The sequence below is a fragment of the Sceloporus occidentalis genome, unplaced genomic scaffold (genome assembly GCF_023333645.1).
Source record: "Sceloporus occidentalis isolate IW3139 unplaced genomic scaffold, rSceOcc1.0.p SCAF_2, whole genome shotgun sequence".
Lineage (NCBI taxonomy): Eukaryota > Metazoa > Chordata > Lepidosauria > Squamata > Phrynosomatidae > Sceloporus > Sceloporus occidentalis.
The window spans coordinates 6,573,172-6,589,742 of NW_028316982.1; the positions used below are offsets into that span (position 1 = coordinate 6,573,172).

The 16,571-nt window shown below is 42.0% G+C and overlaps 1 protein-coding gene across 1 annotated transcript in view; it reads left to right on the plus strand.

The window, feature by feature from the left end:
• Window positions 1–3,512: 3,512 nt before the first annotated feature.
• The window catches only part of TPRG1 (tumor protein p63 regulated 1), a 50,861-nt gene continuing 37,802 nt past the window's right edge, over window positions 3,513–16,571 (plus strand). Inside the window, exons 1-3 of the mRNA XM_089508678.1 lie at window positions 3,513–3,597; window positions 11,601–11,787; window positions 12,121–12,212. Coding sequence (XP_089364804.1) covers window positions 11,614–11,787; window positions 12,121–12,212 — 266 coding nt within the window. The 5' untranslated portion in view covers window positions 3,513–3,597; window positions 11,601–11,613. The remainder of the gene's footprint in view (window positions 3,598–11,600; window positions 11,788–12,120; window positions 12,213–16,571) is intronic.

The window sequence follows — 16,571 nt, forward strand, 5'->3', positions numbered from 1 at the left end:
GCATAGCTGGGATGGGAATTGCATGTAGAGATCTGCTGCCATCTACTGGGTGCATTGAGCTATGACAACTTTAAAGAGAAAAAGTCAGGAGAAAATTAATGAAGGCAACCAAGGGGTTATTCACACTGTGAAAATAATCCAGGATGCATCCAGGTTGAATCTCTGTTGTTCTCATGCATTCCAAAGGTACCTGATTAAGTTTGGGGGAGGCAGCCAAAAAGCCCACTTAATCCAGAATAATTGATATTGGGGCTTCCCCCGAGTTTCTTTTTAAAAAGATCTACATTGTCGGTGATGTGAATGACCGATGCGAATAGACCCAGGATAAAACACTGCATGCCTTGAAAGTGGTCTGAATGCATTCACATCGTCAATTCTATCCATCCGTATTCGAATGCTTGCACATATGAGCAACTGAACTCGCAGATATGCACTTTGATACCGTTCCTTAGTGTGAATAACAAACCTGGAATGAGTGAGTGAGTGAGATGACTCACATCATCGCACTAAAAAATTGACATCTGAAACACCCCCCCCCCCCCAAAGTTCTTTTTCCAGGGATGGGGGTCAAGGTGGCATTGTTGTTTCATGAAGTGTCCCCTTGGCTGCTACCACAGCTCCTCTATACCCTCAAACATTTCACAGATGAAAACCAGGACCTATGGCCAAGATCAGAAAGATTATGAATGAGAAGGAATACGCCAGCTAGGAAAAGATGCGGCAGTTTACTTTTGCCCAGTATGCATTGCACTGCTCCACTGCAGTTATCAGCTCAAATAAATCTGAGTATGTTACAACTGGCCTGGGCATATAGCAAAGGAAGTTGTAAATCTCCTATCATATATGAAGGGATGTTTACTGGGCAGCGTTATGATGGAGTAATGTTAGACCACTTCATCAAATATCCCATTCTATTACTCTGTGCTCTGGATCCTTTAGCCTTGAGAGTGAGTTTGTTGTCTGATGCTCCAGAGGGTAGGACCTAAACCAATTGATTCAAAGGACAAGAAACAAAATTCCACCTATTAGGAAGAACCTCCTGATAGAGCTGTTTGACAGTGGACTAACTTGGAAGGTGCTGGACTCTTTCTTTGGAGGTTTCTAAATAGGAGTTGGATGCTCAGCTCTCATATGTGCTTTAGCATTGGATTCCTGTGGAGAATCAGCGGTTCTGGGGCATACGTTCCAACTCTACATTTCTATGATTCTGTATTTTTAGCTGAGTTTTTATAGCTGCACACTTTTAGAATGGGGGCTTAGCAGTATCACATGCAAAAAGGACTTTGGGATTATTGCTGATCATAAATTGAACTTGACCCAGCAATGTCATGCTGCAGCAAAGAAAGTGAATGCTATTATAACCTTCTTTAATAGAAGCATAGTTTCCAGCCCACTACATTCTGCACTGGACTGGTCTCATCTGGAGTACTGTGTTCACTTCTGGACACCTCATTTTGAGAAGAATATACACAAAGTGGAGCAGGTTCAGAAAAGGCAATGAAGGATGATAAGAGGTATGGAGGAAAAAAACATATGAGGAAATATTGAGTAAGTTGAGCATATTCAGCCTGTTGAAGAGAAGATGGAGGGATGATGCGATTGCATTCTTTAAATGTCTAAGGTACTGTCCCAGAAAGGAAGCGATAGATTTGTTCTTTGTTGGCCCAGAGGGAACAACCAGATTAGTGGTACAGGAAGGTAGATTTCAATTGGACATTGGAAGGAACCTCTTGACAGAGAGACCAGTTTGGCAATGGAACCAATTGTCTGAAAGGTGGGGGTAGTCTCCTTCTTTGGACATGCGAGACACCCCTCTGGGGAGAAAGGTGGGTTATAAATAAAATAAAATAAAACAAATATGCTGGAGATTCTGCATTGAGCAGGGGCTTGAACTCAATAACCCATGAGACCTATTTCAACTCTTATGATTTGATACATGGCTAAAGAAATATGCAGCGAAGAAGTTAAATGCTATCTTAGCCGGCATTAATAAAAACACAGTTTCCAAACTGAGGGAAGTAATAGCCTTTTATAGTCTGTGCCATTCTAGCAGGTGCCTCATTTTAAGAGGAATATAGATAAGTTGGAGCAAGTTCAAAGAAGGGCACCAAGGATTATTTGGGGCATGGAGAACAAAACATATGAGGAGAAGTTAAAGGAACTGGGAAGGTTCAGCTTACTGTAGCAAACAGAAGATTGAGGGATGACATGATGGCCCTCTTTAAACACTCCAAGGGCTGCCACAGAAAGGAGGCTGCAAGTTTGCAGCTTGAGAGGATAGAACTAGATCGAATGGTTTTAAGTTACAGGAAGGTAGATTTTGCTTGAACATTAGAAATAACTTCTTGATGGTGAGAGCAATTGAGCAATAGAACCAATTGCCCTAGAAAGGTGATGGGGTCTTCTTCTCTGGAGATTGTCAGAAACAGCTCCCGCTTCAGAGGTTCTAGCTGGAGATCCTGCATTGAGTGGATGGCGGGGATGGGATTAAATCATAGAATCATAAAGTTGGAGGAGATCCCAATGGCCATCCAGTCCCCTTTTTGCCATGCATGAACACACCATCAAAGCTCCCCCGACAGATGGCCATCCAGCTTCTCTTTAAAAACCTCCAGAGAAGGAGACTCCATCACCCTCTGGAGCAGTGTATTATTCCAATGACAAACAGCTCTTACACTCAGGAATTTCTTCCTAATGTTCAGGTGGAATCACTTTTCCTGTAGTTTGAATCTATTGCTTCATTTCCCAATGTCTGGATCAGCATAAAACAAGTTTGCTCCTTCTTTGATATGTTTTTGTTGTTGTTGTATGCCTTCATGTCATTTCTGAGCAACCCTAAGGCGAGATTTTCTTGGCAAGATTTGCTCAGAGGTGGTTTGCAATAGCCTTCCCCTGAGGCTGAGAGAGTGTGACTTGCTGAAGGTCACCCAGTGGTTTTCATGTCCGAGGTGGGAATTGAACCCTGGTCTCCAGAGGCATAGTTAAACACTTGTGTGTTTGTTGTGTGTCTTCCAAGTCATTTCCAACTTATGGAGACCTAAAGGCGAACCTATCATGGGGTTTTCTTGGCACGATTTGTTTTGCTATCACCTTCCCCTGAAGCTGAGAGAGTGTGGCTTACCCAGTGTCACCCAGTAGGTTTCATGGCTGAGTGGGAATTGAACCATGATCTCCTGAGTTGTAGTCCGACACTGAAACCACTATGCCACAGTGGTTCTGCACACACTTTTAACGGTTAAGATCAGGGTGTTGTCTTTTCAAGGTCCAGAACTGCACCCTGCAAACCAAACAAATGGAAAAAACCAAATTGAACTCCACCCTGAACTGTTCAAAACCATGCGGCAGGCAAGGACTTTAACCGCTGTAGGGCCTCCATAAGTGAGTGGGGAAGGCAAACAAACCTCCCTGGGTAGCATCTGGCGGCTAGATAACAGCCTGCCTAATCTTTTCTCCCAGGAAGCATTGGCACTTCCTTCTCAGGCTGCCCTGACCAGACAGGTAGGTTTTGGCTGGTCACCTGATCCTTTGCTCTGCTGTTTGTGTAGGTCACTGCTGAGCACTGAGACACCTGTAGCAGCTGCGACACACCTGACACAGGTAAGGGGTACCTGGGACCCTTCTCTCTAAGGCTGCTCTGCAAGAATTTCACCCACAGGAGAGGGAAGCTGGAGCAAGGATCAGGGAAGGGGGATTAGTCATAAGGAGAGAGATTTCCAAAGTACTTTTGTCTATGTATTAACCCTGGAACAGCTGCTTAATGAGAAATGCAGTGTTTTTGCATGGATTTCAAGCTGGGTCATCACTCTGCCAGCCAGCCATTTAGGCAAGTAGGTAGGCTCTTAAATATTTATGTCCTGCCCTATTCCCCAAGATCTCAGGGTGGTTTGCAAGGAAAATAAACTAAGCAGGTTAGGGCACAGTATGGCTAAGACAATAAACAATATAGAACAATGGCTGCATCTGCATTGCAGAACCAATGCAGTTCGACACCACATTACCTGCCACGGCTCAGTGCTAGAAAATTTGGGGATTTGCCATTTTGTGCCACATTTAGCTTTCCCTGGAAGAGAGCTCTGGTGCCACCACAACCTACAAATCCCAGGATTTCATAGGATGGAGCCATGGTAGTTAAAGCGGTGTCAAACTGCAATAATTCTGTAGTAGCAACCAATACCAGATGAAATAGCAAGAGCATAAATTGGATAAAATATCTGTCATGAAAAGAAATGAAAACAGTTAGAAAGCCTGCAATGATGAAAAAACCATGGAAACATACATTTAAAGTTAAGACTGAAAGGCATTAACAAAAAATTGTGTCTTGACTTGGTTGAGGCTCATGAGCATTGATGCTCATCTGAAGTCCAAGGGGAGAGCATTCAGTAACTGGGATGCCACAGCAGAGAAGGCTCTGCTCTCTTGACCAATAAAATAATTTAAGTGGGATACAAATATATTAAACAACTCAGCAGTTTGAAACAGTTTTTTGTGGAGTTTTTGGACTATTTGAAACAGGTTTACAGGCTTTAGACAGGTTCACATCCCCACTGCAGAAATAATCCGGTTTGACACCACTTGAACTGCCATGGTTCAGTGCTATGGAATTCTGGGAACTGTAGCTTTGTGGGACATTTAGCTTTCTCTGTCAGAGAGCTCTGGTGCCACAACAGGCTACAATTCCCATAATTCCATAGCACTAAGTCATGGCAGTTAAAGTGATGTCAAACCAGATTGTTTCTACAGCCAGACTTTGAAGTCCTGGGCGTGTGAATTTTGGAATACATTTATGAGGCCCCTAAAGACTTTTTTTAAAAAAAATGCATTATTCAATTTTTATCATACAATCATAGAATCATAGAGTTGGAAGAGACCACAAGGGGCATCTAGTCCAACCCCCCTGCCATGCAGGAACTCTCAATCAAAGCATCCCCAACAGATGGCCATCTAGCCTCTCATCATAAAAAGAGGAAGGAAAAAAATTGTGCCTGGAATCATGTAGATAATATACAGACACATATCACAGAGTAATGCACACATATGTCTATTTATGAATGTTGCACTAGTGCGTGGTGTAGTAGTTTGAGTGCAGGAATATGGTTATGGAGATCAGAGTTGGAATCTCTGCTCTGCCATGAAAACCGTGGTCAAGTCACATTCTCTGAGCCTCAGATGGAGGCAATGGTAAACTGCCTCTGAACTAAACTTGCCAAGAAAATCCCATAGTAGGTTCACGTTAGGGTTGCATTATGTCAGAAACAAGTTGAAGGCACACAACACATACACAAATGCACAACATCCTGTCCTTCTTCTCCCCATAACCCCACTTCCCAGCAGTCTTCTAGTGATCTCTGGCATTCTGTATTGCAGTTACAAATTTGTTAGTTAGAATTACGGCTCTGTAACTATTAAGTGTTCAGTAAGACTTTAAAGATACAGTGGGGCCCCTGTATCTGCTGGGGTTTTGTTCCGTAACCCTCAATGGATAACGAAATTCATGGATGCTCATGTACCAGTAAATACAATGGATAATAAAATGGTGCCCCTTATATTAAATGGGAAGATCAAGGTTTGCTTTGTGTGGTTTTTTAAAAATAAAAATCCAAACTGTAGATGCATGAATCTGTGGATAAAGATTCCATGGATATGAAGGGCTTATTGTACAGTTATGGCACTATTGCCACAATTTGTAAATGCAACCTCGCACATTAATACCTTAATAGCCAGAGGCTGGATTGAGTTAAGGAGGTCTGTTTACATGCAAATCAGGGCATAAGGAAGACAATATTTCCACCATCAGCCTCTCACCAATAAGCTAGTCTGCTATGAGGAATTGCAATAGGGTCCCACTGATCAATGCAGCCTTAGAATCATAGAATCATAGAATCATAGAATCGTAGAGTTGGAAGAGACCACAAGGGCCATCCAGTCCAACCCCCTGCCATGCAGGAAATCACAATCAAAGCATCCCCGACAGATGGCCATCCAACCTCTGTTTGAAGACCTCTAAGGAAGGAGACTACACTACACTTCGAGGGAGTGTGTTCCACTGTCAAACAGCCCTTACTGTCAGGAAGTTCTTCCTAATGTTGAGGTGGAATCTCTTTTCCAGGTCCTAGTCTCTGGAGCAGCAGAAAACAAGCTTGCTCCCTCCTCAATATGACATCCCTTCAAATATTTAAACAGGGCTATCATATCACCTCTTAACCTTCTCTTCTCCAGGCTAAACATCCCCAGCTCCCTAAGTCGTTCCTCATAGGGCATGGTTTCCAGACCTTTCACCATTTTAGTCACTCTCCTTTGGACACGCTCCAGTTTATCAATGTCCTTTTTGAATTGTGCCCAGAACTGGACACAATATTCCAGGTGGGGCCTGACCAGAGCAGATTAGAGTGGCACTATTACTTCCCTTAATCTAGACACTATACTTCTACTGATGCAGCCTAAAATCGAAATTGGCATTTTTAGCTGCTGCATCACACTGTTAACTCATGTTCAACTTGTGGTCTACTTGGACTCCGAGATCCCTTTCACACGTTGTCTCGTTTAGCCAGGTGTCCCCTATCATATATCTGTACATTTCATTTCCCATGCTAAGTGCTGTATCTTACATTTCTCCATAGTGAATTTCATTTTGTTAGTTTTTGCCCAGCTTTCTAGTCTATTCAGTTCATCTTGAATTGATCCTGTCCTCTGGGGTATTTGCTACTCCTCCTAATACCTTATCTTCACAGCAATGCAGTGAGGTAGAGCAAGCTGAGGGACAACAAGTTAAGATAAGGGTAGACAAGAAAGTTATATTTGAGAGACTCAGGGTCACAAGCCATGCAGGAGTTCCTTACAAATGGTCAACCAACCCCTGCTTAAAGACCTCCAAAGAAGGAAAGACCAATGACTTCAAAGGACATTGATTCCACGGTTGATCAGCTCTTACTGTCAGGAAGTTCTTTCTAAAATTCAGATGGGATCTCTTTTCCTGTAATTTGAATCCATTGTTCATGTTCTGGTCTCTGGAGCAGCAGAAAACAAGTTTGCTCCATCCTCAATATGACAGCCCTTCAAATATTTAAACATGACTATCACATCACCCCTTAACCTTCTCTTCTCCACGCTAAACATACCCAGGTCCCTAAGCCTCTCCTCATAGGGCTTGGTGGTTTCCAGACCTTTCACCATTTTGGTTTCCCTCTTCTGGACATCCTCCAGTTTCTCAAGATCCTTTTTGAATTATAGTGCCCAGAACTGGTCACAGTATTCCAGGTGAAGTCTGAGGTCAGAGTCGAATGGCACAATTACTTCCTTTAATCTGGACACTATCCTCCTGTCAGTGTTTGCTAATATACTACCTTTCCACCAGAACTGGGTTACCCAGTGGCTAACAAAAATTAAAAGAGAGTGCAAAGGGATCTGGTCTCTGGAGCAGCAGAAAACAAGCTTGCTCCATTCTCAGTATGACAACCCTTCAAATAAGGTTGAGACTAACTGTGCAAAAGAAGCTGCTGCATAAGCTTTTGTAGACTATTGGTCTACTACCTCAGATGCATGGAGTGAACTGGTGCTGAGAAATAATTACTGTATGAATAGCAATTGAAATGCAAACTCCCTCTACAATTCATATGGCTATCCACCCACAATGGCTTTAGGCAACATTTTTCTGTTTGTTTTCTGTATTGGCTACTTAGTATATAGCTAGGAATACTTCATTAAGTATTCTTGCACATGAATGGACCCCTTACAAGTCTATGGCTGCATCTGCACTGTAGAGTTAATGTAGCTTGACACTGCTTTAACTGATTTAGATTTCTCTCTCAGAGACCTGGAGAAACTATAAATCCCAGAATTCTATAGCATTGAGCCATGGCAGTTAAAGCAGTGTGAAGGCACATTAATTCTACAGTGCAGATGCAGGCATAGATTTGCAAGGGGTCCATTCATGAGGAAGAGTAGTTAATGAAATACAGTGGAACCTCGCCTTACGCAGGGGATCCGTTCCGGACACCCCCCCCCCCCCGCGTAAGGCGAATTCCGTCTATGCTCAAGCCCCATTCAAGTGAATGGGGATCGTGCACCCTCCCGTGCGGCTTGAGTACATATGCTCAAGCCACGTATAGCGCGCCCGGGTATAACATGGGCGCACTGTATTCTTAGCTAATTTCTAAATTGCCAATACAGAAAACAGGCCAATGTATTTGTGCAAACGTATTCTTTTCTGTATAGACGAAGTGGTTTCCTGCACGGAAAGTGCTGTTTTCTATGCAAAATTATCATGTTCTCATTTGTGCAGAAGGATAATGGAATAATAGGATTGTAGACCTCATTTGCACTGCAGAATAAAACCAATTTGATACCACTTGAACTGCCATGACACAATGCTATGGAATCCTGGGATTTGTAGTTTTCTGAGGTTTTTAGCCTTCTCTCAGAGGGCTCTGGTGCCACAACAAATTACAAATCTCAGAATTCCAAAAGACAGAGCAATGGCTGTTGGTGTTAAGCTTCATTATTTCTGCAGATACAGATAGAATTGCTCCATACTCAATGATGCAGGATTTCCAGTTAAAGCAGGTAACTGTCCAGCCTCTTTCTGTAGACATCCAAAGGAGACCCCATCTCTCCAGGCAATTGGCTCCTTTGTGTAACTGCTCTCACTGTGGAGAAGTTCTTTCTAAAGTTCAATCGAAACCTAATCTCCTCTAACTCCCAAATTGTAGGTTCCCAAAATATTGTGCGTTTTGAAGAAAATTGCTAAAATTACTTCTTGGTTCCTCCAAGAACAAAATTGGTGAAGAAGTCCATCCCCAGTCTGCAGCAAATCCTGCAAGTTTGGGGACTCTCTTTTCTTAATGTCCTCTCTGTCCCCCTGCGGAGTGCGCTTTCCTCCTTGGGAGCTCACTCCTGCCAAGATTTGGGATGTCCGGTACATTGGATATTAGCTAATGGGAGCAAAATGTTGCTCTCCCGCCCAAGGCAATATTCCTAAGTGATCTCCCCCCTGCTCCACTTGCAGGGTCCCTGCGTGTGCCAGGAAAACCTCCAAAGAGAGGGCACTGTGACTTTGCAGCAATTCTTGACAAAGCCATGCCAAGAGGATGGGCACACCCATTTTTCAGAAGAAACATTGTTACATTGATTGAAAGTGAATGAACACCTTAAGGATGCAGGGAACAGAACTAGGGAGAGATAGAGGGCAGGTGGAGGGTCCCATGTCAGTGGGGCAATAAATCCACTTCTGGTGTTAACCTAAACTTTCCATGTGTCGGATTCTGTCCCCAAAGAGGAATCGTTACACTGATGACATTGAAGCAGGGAAGTCATCTGTGCCATTATTCCTTTTCTCATCAGCAAGAATGAATAACTCATGAAGGGTGCATCTATACTGTAGAAATACTGCAAAACGTCTCTGAAGAAGCTTGCCAAGTAACCCTTAGATAGGTTTGCCTTAAGGTCACCATAAGTCAGAAATGACTTAAAGGCACATAACAACAACAAATGATGTGAAACTGTCCACCTTTTTTGATATACTCTTTTTGCAAAGTCCTGGCCTGCAAATACTCTCACAGCAGGGAGCAGATATTGGATACATTTGCTTTGTAGAAATAATGCACTTGGACACCACTTTAAGTGCTGTAGCTCCATCCTCTGAAATCCTGGGATTTGTAGTTTTCCAAAGTCTTTCGCCTTCTCACCCAAGTGTGCTAGTGCCTCTCCAAACTACAAATCTCCATGTTCCATAGGTTGGAGCCATCCTGTTAGTAATGAATCCCATTATGGGAGAAAGGTGGGCTATAAATCCTTGAAATAAATAATAAATAAATAACTCAGGTATAAGTTGAAGTACACCTGCAGAGTGAATTTTGTAAGCAGTGCGGAACAGTTGTAGCATCCAGCTGATGGTGGCATAAGTAGAGGTCCACATGTGGAACTGTTGTGCATGCAGTAGTTCACTGTCAATGACAAGAGTGGCATGCAAATACACATGGCATAATACCGTTGGTCAATTGGATATCAGCAATGTGCATTGACAGTTTGTCCACATATGTTGTGCTACATGAGTTTGTTGTTAACTGCCCTTAAGTTCACCTGAACTCATGGTAACCCAGTGGATGTGACATCTTCAAGTCCGTGCTATGCTCCACTGCTGTGTTTAGTTTCTGCAAATTCAGACCCATGACCTCCCTGATTGAGTCTATCCATATGAGTTGAGGTCTCTTCTCTTTCTCCTGCCCTCCACCTTTCCTAGCATTATTGTCTTTTCCATTGAGTCATGCCTTTTTATGATGTGGCCAAGGTATGAGAACCTCAACTTAATCATCTTGGCTTCCAGGGACATTTTCAGCTTGAACAGTTCTAGGACTCATTTGTTTGTCTTTTTGGCCATCCACAGTATCCTGAGCACTTTTCTCCAGTGCCACATCTCAAATGGTTCATTTTGTGCTAGTCACTTTTTTCGCGGTCCAGCTCTTGCATCCATACATGGTGATGGGGAATATCATGGCTAATTGTAGTGTTCAGACACTACAGCCCTTACTGTCAGCCCTTACTGTCAGAAAGTTCCTCCTAATGTTAAAGAGATTCCACCTCAACATTAGGAGGAACTTTCTGACAGTAAGGGCTGTTCGACAGTGGAACACTCTTCCTCGGAGTGTAGTGGAGTCTCCTTCCCTGGAGGTTTTTAAACAGAGGCTGGATGGCTATCTGTCGGGGATGCTTTGATTGAGAGCTCCTGCATGGCAGGGGGTTGGACTGGATGACCCTTGCAGTCTCTTCCAACTCTAAAATTCTATGATTCTATGATTCAGTTTTATATCTTCACACTTTAGGATCTTGACTAGTTCTTTCATGGTTGCCCTTCCCATTCCTAGTCTTCTTCTGATTTTCATGGCTGACACAATGGATTTCAACCCTGGTCTTCTGAAGTCCTTGTCCAACACCCAAATCACAACACCATGTTGCCTTCCAATGCCCTCAAGTTGACTTTGGCTTATGGCAACCTTCTAGATTTTTCTTGGCAAGGTTTTTTTCAGAAGAGGTTTGTCAGAGGAAGTTAGTTGCTCAAATTCTGACACCACACTGGCTCTTAAGATTTATTCAGTGGAAGTTTGCCACTCCTTTGTTCTGAGGCTGAGAGACTATGGATGCATCTACACTAAAAATAATGCAGTTTGACACTACTTTAACTTTCATGGCTCCATGCTACAGAAACCTGGGATTTATCTTGGTGAGGCACCAGCACTCTTTTGCTGAGAAGGCTAAAGACCTTGGAAAACTACAAACCCTACGATTCCACAGGAAAGAGTTACAGCACTTCAAGTGATGTCAAATTGCATTATTTTTGCAGTGTGGATGCTCCCTGTGACTTGTCCAAGGTCACCCAGTGAGTTTCCATGCCTGAGAGCGATTTGAACCCTAATAATCTGGAATCCTTGTCCACCAGTTAGACCACTATACCACACTGGTTGTCATACAAAGCAACATCAATGAAATAGAATTGAACTATCAATAGCATTTGAAAGTTTGAAATGTGCAACCTTCTTTAGAAAGCTCTCAGGAAATGGATTGGTGGGAGAAGTTGGGAGGCAATTACACTGTTTGTGCTTGACTTTAAGGCTGTCCAAAATAATGTCTGGGGGCCCAGGTGACCAGGAGTTCCACACCGTGGCAGAAGAAGAGGAGGCCAAGGGGACCCCTGGTGCTCCGAACCCAAATGCTGCTCCATCCTCTGCTTCCAAGACCATCCTCTACCCACGGCCGTATGCCGACCGCTATGATTCACGGAAGTATTTTGCCACAAGGGTAAGTCTCCAAAGAGGGTTAGGACAACCAAAAGATGGGAAGAATTTCATCAAAATGTCTTGTTCTCAGTGAGTGCATGAACATTTGCAAATATTCTTTCAATCCCTAGCTTGGTGTAGTGGAGCAGGGTGGCTCCTTTATGCCCCCTGCTTCTCCTTAGGTGAGAGCCAGTATTGGTAAAAGCTAAGATTCACCCCCCCCCCCCCAAAGGAAGGAGGATTAAAAGATGGATGGGAACCACATAAAGGGAAAGTTAGTTCCTTGCTCTTTATGATTATCCTATATTCCTCCTTTCTTGCCTTTATTTCTCTTATTTTTATATATATTTTTCAGCCAGGAGCATTTGACCAAGCCATGGATGACTTGAAGGCCCATGTGGTGACCAACATGGGAGAAACGGCCCACAGCTTCTGGCTATTGACTGAGTAAGCTCTTCTAAATATTAAACATTTCTACCATGGACACATATTTGAGCACTTGTTAATTGACAGGGTGGTGTAGTGGTGACAGTGTTCTTTTTGGCAGTCTAGAAAGTAATTTTTCCAAGCTCGGCATAGGTAACACTGCCTATGGTGCACAAAAGGAACTTACCTGAGCTCTGTATAACCAACATTACCTTGGAGGAGCTGTGGTTCAGGTAAGGAAGTTTTCAAATCTCTGCTTTACCAACATTATTATGTTGATGGAGTTTGAGCATTATAGTCCAAAAAATAACTATCCAAGTTCTGCATAGCTGACATTATCATGTTGAAGGATTCCGAAATCCGGGTATTTTTTCTGGGTTCTCCAAAACTGAGTCTCCTCTTATTAACCCAAACTACTATGAGGAATTCTGGGAGTTCTTGTCCAAAAAAGTATCTTTTCTAAGTGCTGAATAATTGGCACTCCTATGCTGGGGGATTCTAACAACTGTAATCCAAAAAGTATCATGCTGGGGGATTCTGGGATTTGCAGTGCAAAAGTAACTTTCCTGAGCTCCCCATAATTGACATTGCTCTGAATAAATAACACTGGATGGGAGGATTCCGGGAACTGTTGTCCAAGAAAGTAATTTTTGGAAATACTGAAGAACCAACACTACTAGGCTGGAGAATTCTAAGACTTGGTGTCCAAACTGTAACTTTTCCAAGCTCTGAATAACCAACACTAGTATGCTAAGGGATTCTAGGAAGTATAGAAGCAAAGATATTTTTTTCAAGTTCTGTATAACTGGCACTATTATTTTGGTGGATTCTGGGACCTATTTTGGTGGATTCTGGGACCAGTAAGCATCACAATATGAATGCAGTGTCCAGATCAAGGGAAGTATCGTATATACTCGAGTATAAGTCGACCTCATGTATAAGTCGACTGCAGGTTTTGGGGGCAAAATTATGGATTTTGATATGACCCTTAGATAAGTCGAGAGTAAAACTTAGGTTCATGCAACAAAGGACCTAAATGATGAAGCAAAGGAAAACAATGCCAAAGAACCTACAAAATTATGGTAGGCATAACTGTTTTGGCTCACACTAAAGGCTGGATGGAAAAGAGAGTAGAGGGAGGACAGTGCTTCCAGGACAGATTGCACTCTTGCCTTTAATCAGGGGATGGTTTCCTTTTTAATAAGAGTTAAAAATAGTATTTACATTGACCCGTGGATAAGTCGACCTAGGTTTTTGGGGTCAATTTTTTGACTAAAATTTCTAGACTTATACATGAGTATACACAGTAATAGTACCATTCTATTCTGCTTCGGTCAGGCCTCACCTGGAATACTGTTTCCAGTTCTGGGCACCACAATTTGCGAGGGATATCAAGAAGTTAGAGGGTGTCCAGAGGAGGGCAACCAACATGGTGAAAGGTCTGGAAATCACCAAGCCCTATGACGAGAGGCGTAGGGACCTGGGTATGTTTAGCCTGGAGAAGAGAAGGTTAAGGGGTGATGGGATAGTCATGTTTAAATATTTGAAGGGTTGTCATAATGAGGATGGAGCAAGCTTGTTTTCTGTTGCTCCAGAGACTAGGACTTGGAACAATGGATTCAAATTAGAGTAAAAAGATTCCACCACATCATTAGGAAGAACGTCTGATGGTAAGAACATTTTGACAGTGGAATATGCTGCCTTGGAGCGGGTGATGGAGTCTCCTTCTTTGGAGGTTTTCAAGCACAGGTAGATGGCCATCTGTCACAGGAGGACTTCAATTGTATATTCCTACATGGGAAAATGGTGTTGGTGTTGAAAATGGTGAATGGTCTATTCCAGCTCTATCATTCTGTGATTTTAAGTAATTTTCCCAGCACTAGATCTCTTTTCTTATACAGCCCAAGATACCATGAGGAAAACCCAAAGTGAGACCAACTCAGGGTTGAATATTTGCAATAAAGCACAGTGTATCTAATGGGTTTGTGCACGCATCCTTCTGCTCCATCCATCCATCCATAAGCAATTCTTACCATACTCTTCCATTAGCAATTTCTCATGCACCTCAAGTCCCGTTATGTTCAGGGGGGCTTAGAAGCAAGGATCAGGGATAGCTGATCTTCCCTGACTCTTCCTTTTGAGCACCCAGCAAAATAAAGAGTGCTTCCAACTCTCCCCATTTGCTATAGGAAGCTGAGGCCTTAGTTTGCCCACACACACACACACACACACACACACACACACACACACACACAGGTTCATGCACACTAGTCTAAAAGTCTGGGGCTGGAATCAGAGTGTAGAAAGCAGAGCTCAGAAACATTCCTTTTCTGCAATGGGCTGATGGGCTTCCATGTCAAAAATACGTTTTAGTTCGAAGCAGCTGTCCCGGGTAATGGAGCTCTTTGGAGCTTCCCTTGGGGAATGAACTTCCTTTGGAGGTTCACACAAAAATTCTGAGCCCATGAGATGCACTAGCAGCCACTACCTTTTGGAATACACCTCTACAGCCATGCTGGGTGGAGGATTCTGGGAAGTCTAGCCCTAAAATGTAGCATTACCAAGCTCTGATAGGGCCTGTTGGATCACTGAATTTGTTCATTTCATGCTATGTTAGGCTTTCCTTTCTGTCCTTCCACTACACTGTCTAAATTTGGACTTTTAAAGTTCTTTGGTTGTTCCTTCTGTTACCGTACCGAGGGCATTCATATTAAGAATAAGCATACAGTTTTTTCAAACTTTGAAATATAGCAACATCCAAAAAGACCCACATTGCAGTGAAACTTACATTACACCAACCAAAAGGCGCAGAATACATTAGCCAAGTTTTTCAAGCTCACAGGCTTCTTCATCAGGCATGGATGTTAAATGCCATTTGGAAGGGTCATAGAAATGCCTCTTTCTTCAGATATTAAATCTTGTGTTTAAGATCATGATGGAGGGAGGTTTGGTCCAGGTAAAGGTCACTGCATTGCTGGCCATGAGCCTTTGGGACACAAGACCAAGGCATGGCAATAAACTATTTTTCTCCATTATTAGAAACAAAGGCAATTATTTTGAGATCTAGACATTTCTCTCCCTAAAAGGATTTTTAACATCCACACCTGATGAAGAAGTTTGTGAGTGTTAAAAACTTACATAATTTGGCATCAGTGCATTGCTTTTTGGATGATTTTATATATTTTACTGCATGACCAATATGGCTACTCATGGATATTTCCACCCTCCAGAGTATCATGTTGTCATTTTTACTGTTATTTTAAGGTTTGCCAACTCTCAAGGCATTGTTAGTAGCACTGATTGCAAGGAACACCTTTGCCGAAGGAAGGCACAACTTCCAACACAACTTCACTGTTTTCTCTTGAGAGCATATTATTATTATTACAGTATTATTTATTTTCCATTGTATTTTATTATTTACTTACTAAAATCTATACAATACTATACTCTAATAAATGAAGAAACACATTACATATTAACATTGCATTACACAGCATGGCACAACAGATGATGACACATCTAACTAAAGATTAAAATAGCAATAAAACAATAAAACAAGACGACTTCTTGAATTCCTTCCTAGCTTGGTTTCTTTCTGCCTTTACACATTTTTTCACTTGCAAATACTGCTATGATTTCTTCCCCCCACTTGAATCATCTTGGAAAAACAAAATCAATATTACCATATCATGTTTTTATATGTTTACTAACTCCTAATTTATAATATCTCTAAAACAACTTTCTCTTCCCGTTCTTTTTGCAAAAAAAAAAAAAAAAAATCAGTAGCTCCCAATCCCTTTTATGTTTCTCCCAAATTTCCCTCTCAATGTACATGTAATCTTGTCTATTTCAACATAATCCAACAATTTATATAACCATTCTTTACTATCTGGACTGTCATTTCTCTTCCATCTGCTGCCAATGTCATAAAAGATAAAAGTTTGTCGTGATTTATTTCTAACATTTCGTTAGTAACCATGCCCAATAGGTAAAATTTCAGGTCTAGACTTTCTTTACAATTTAGGATTTTAAAGTTCAAGTCGTGTATTTCTTTCCAATAGTTTTTGGCATGTTTACAATTCCACCATATGTGGGAAAAGGTGTCTATGTTTTCCATGCATTTCCAACATATATTGGATGTATCCTTGTGAGTCTTACCTAGTTTGACAGGTGTGAGATGCCATCTATTATGGATTTTATAAAAATTCTCTTTTGGGTCATAGTTTAAAGCATATTTTAATCTTTTATTCCACAATCTCTCCCACTGATCTACTTGGATGTTTTGTTTTATGTCCTGAGCCCATTTCCTCGTAGTCTCTTTAACTACTTCATCTTCCATCTCCAATTTTAGGGAAAAACTTTAAAAATTGAGATTTTATG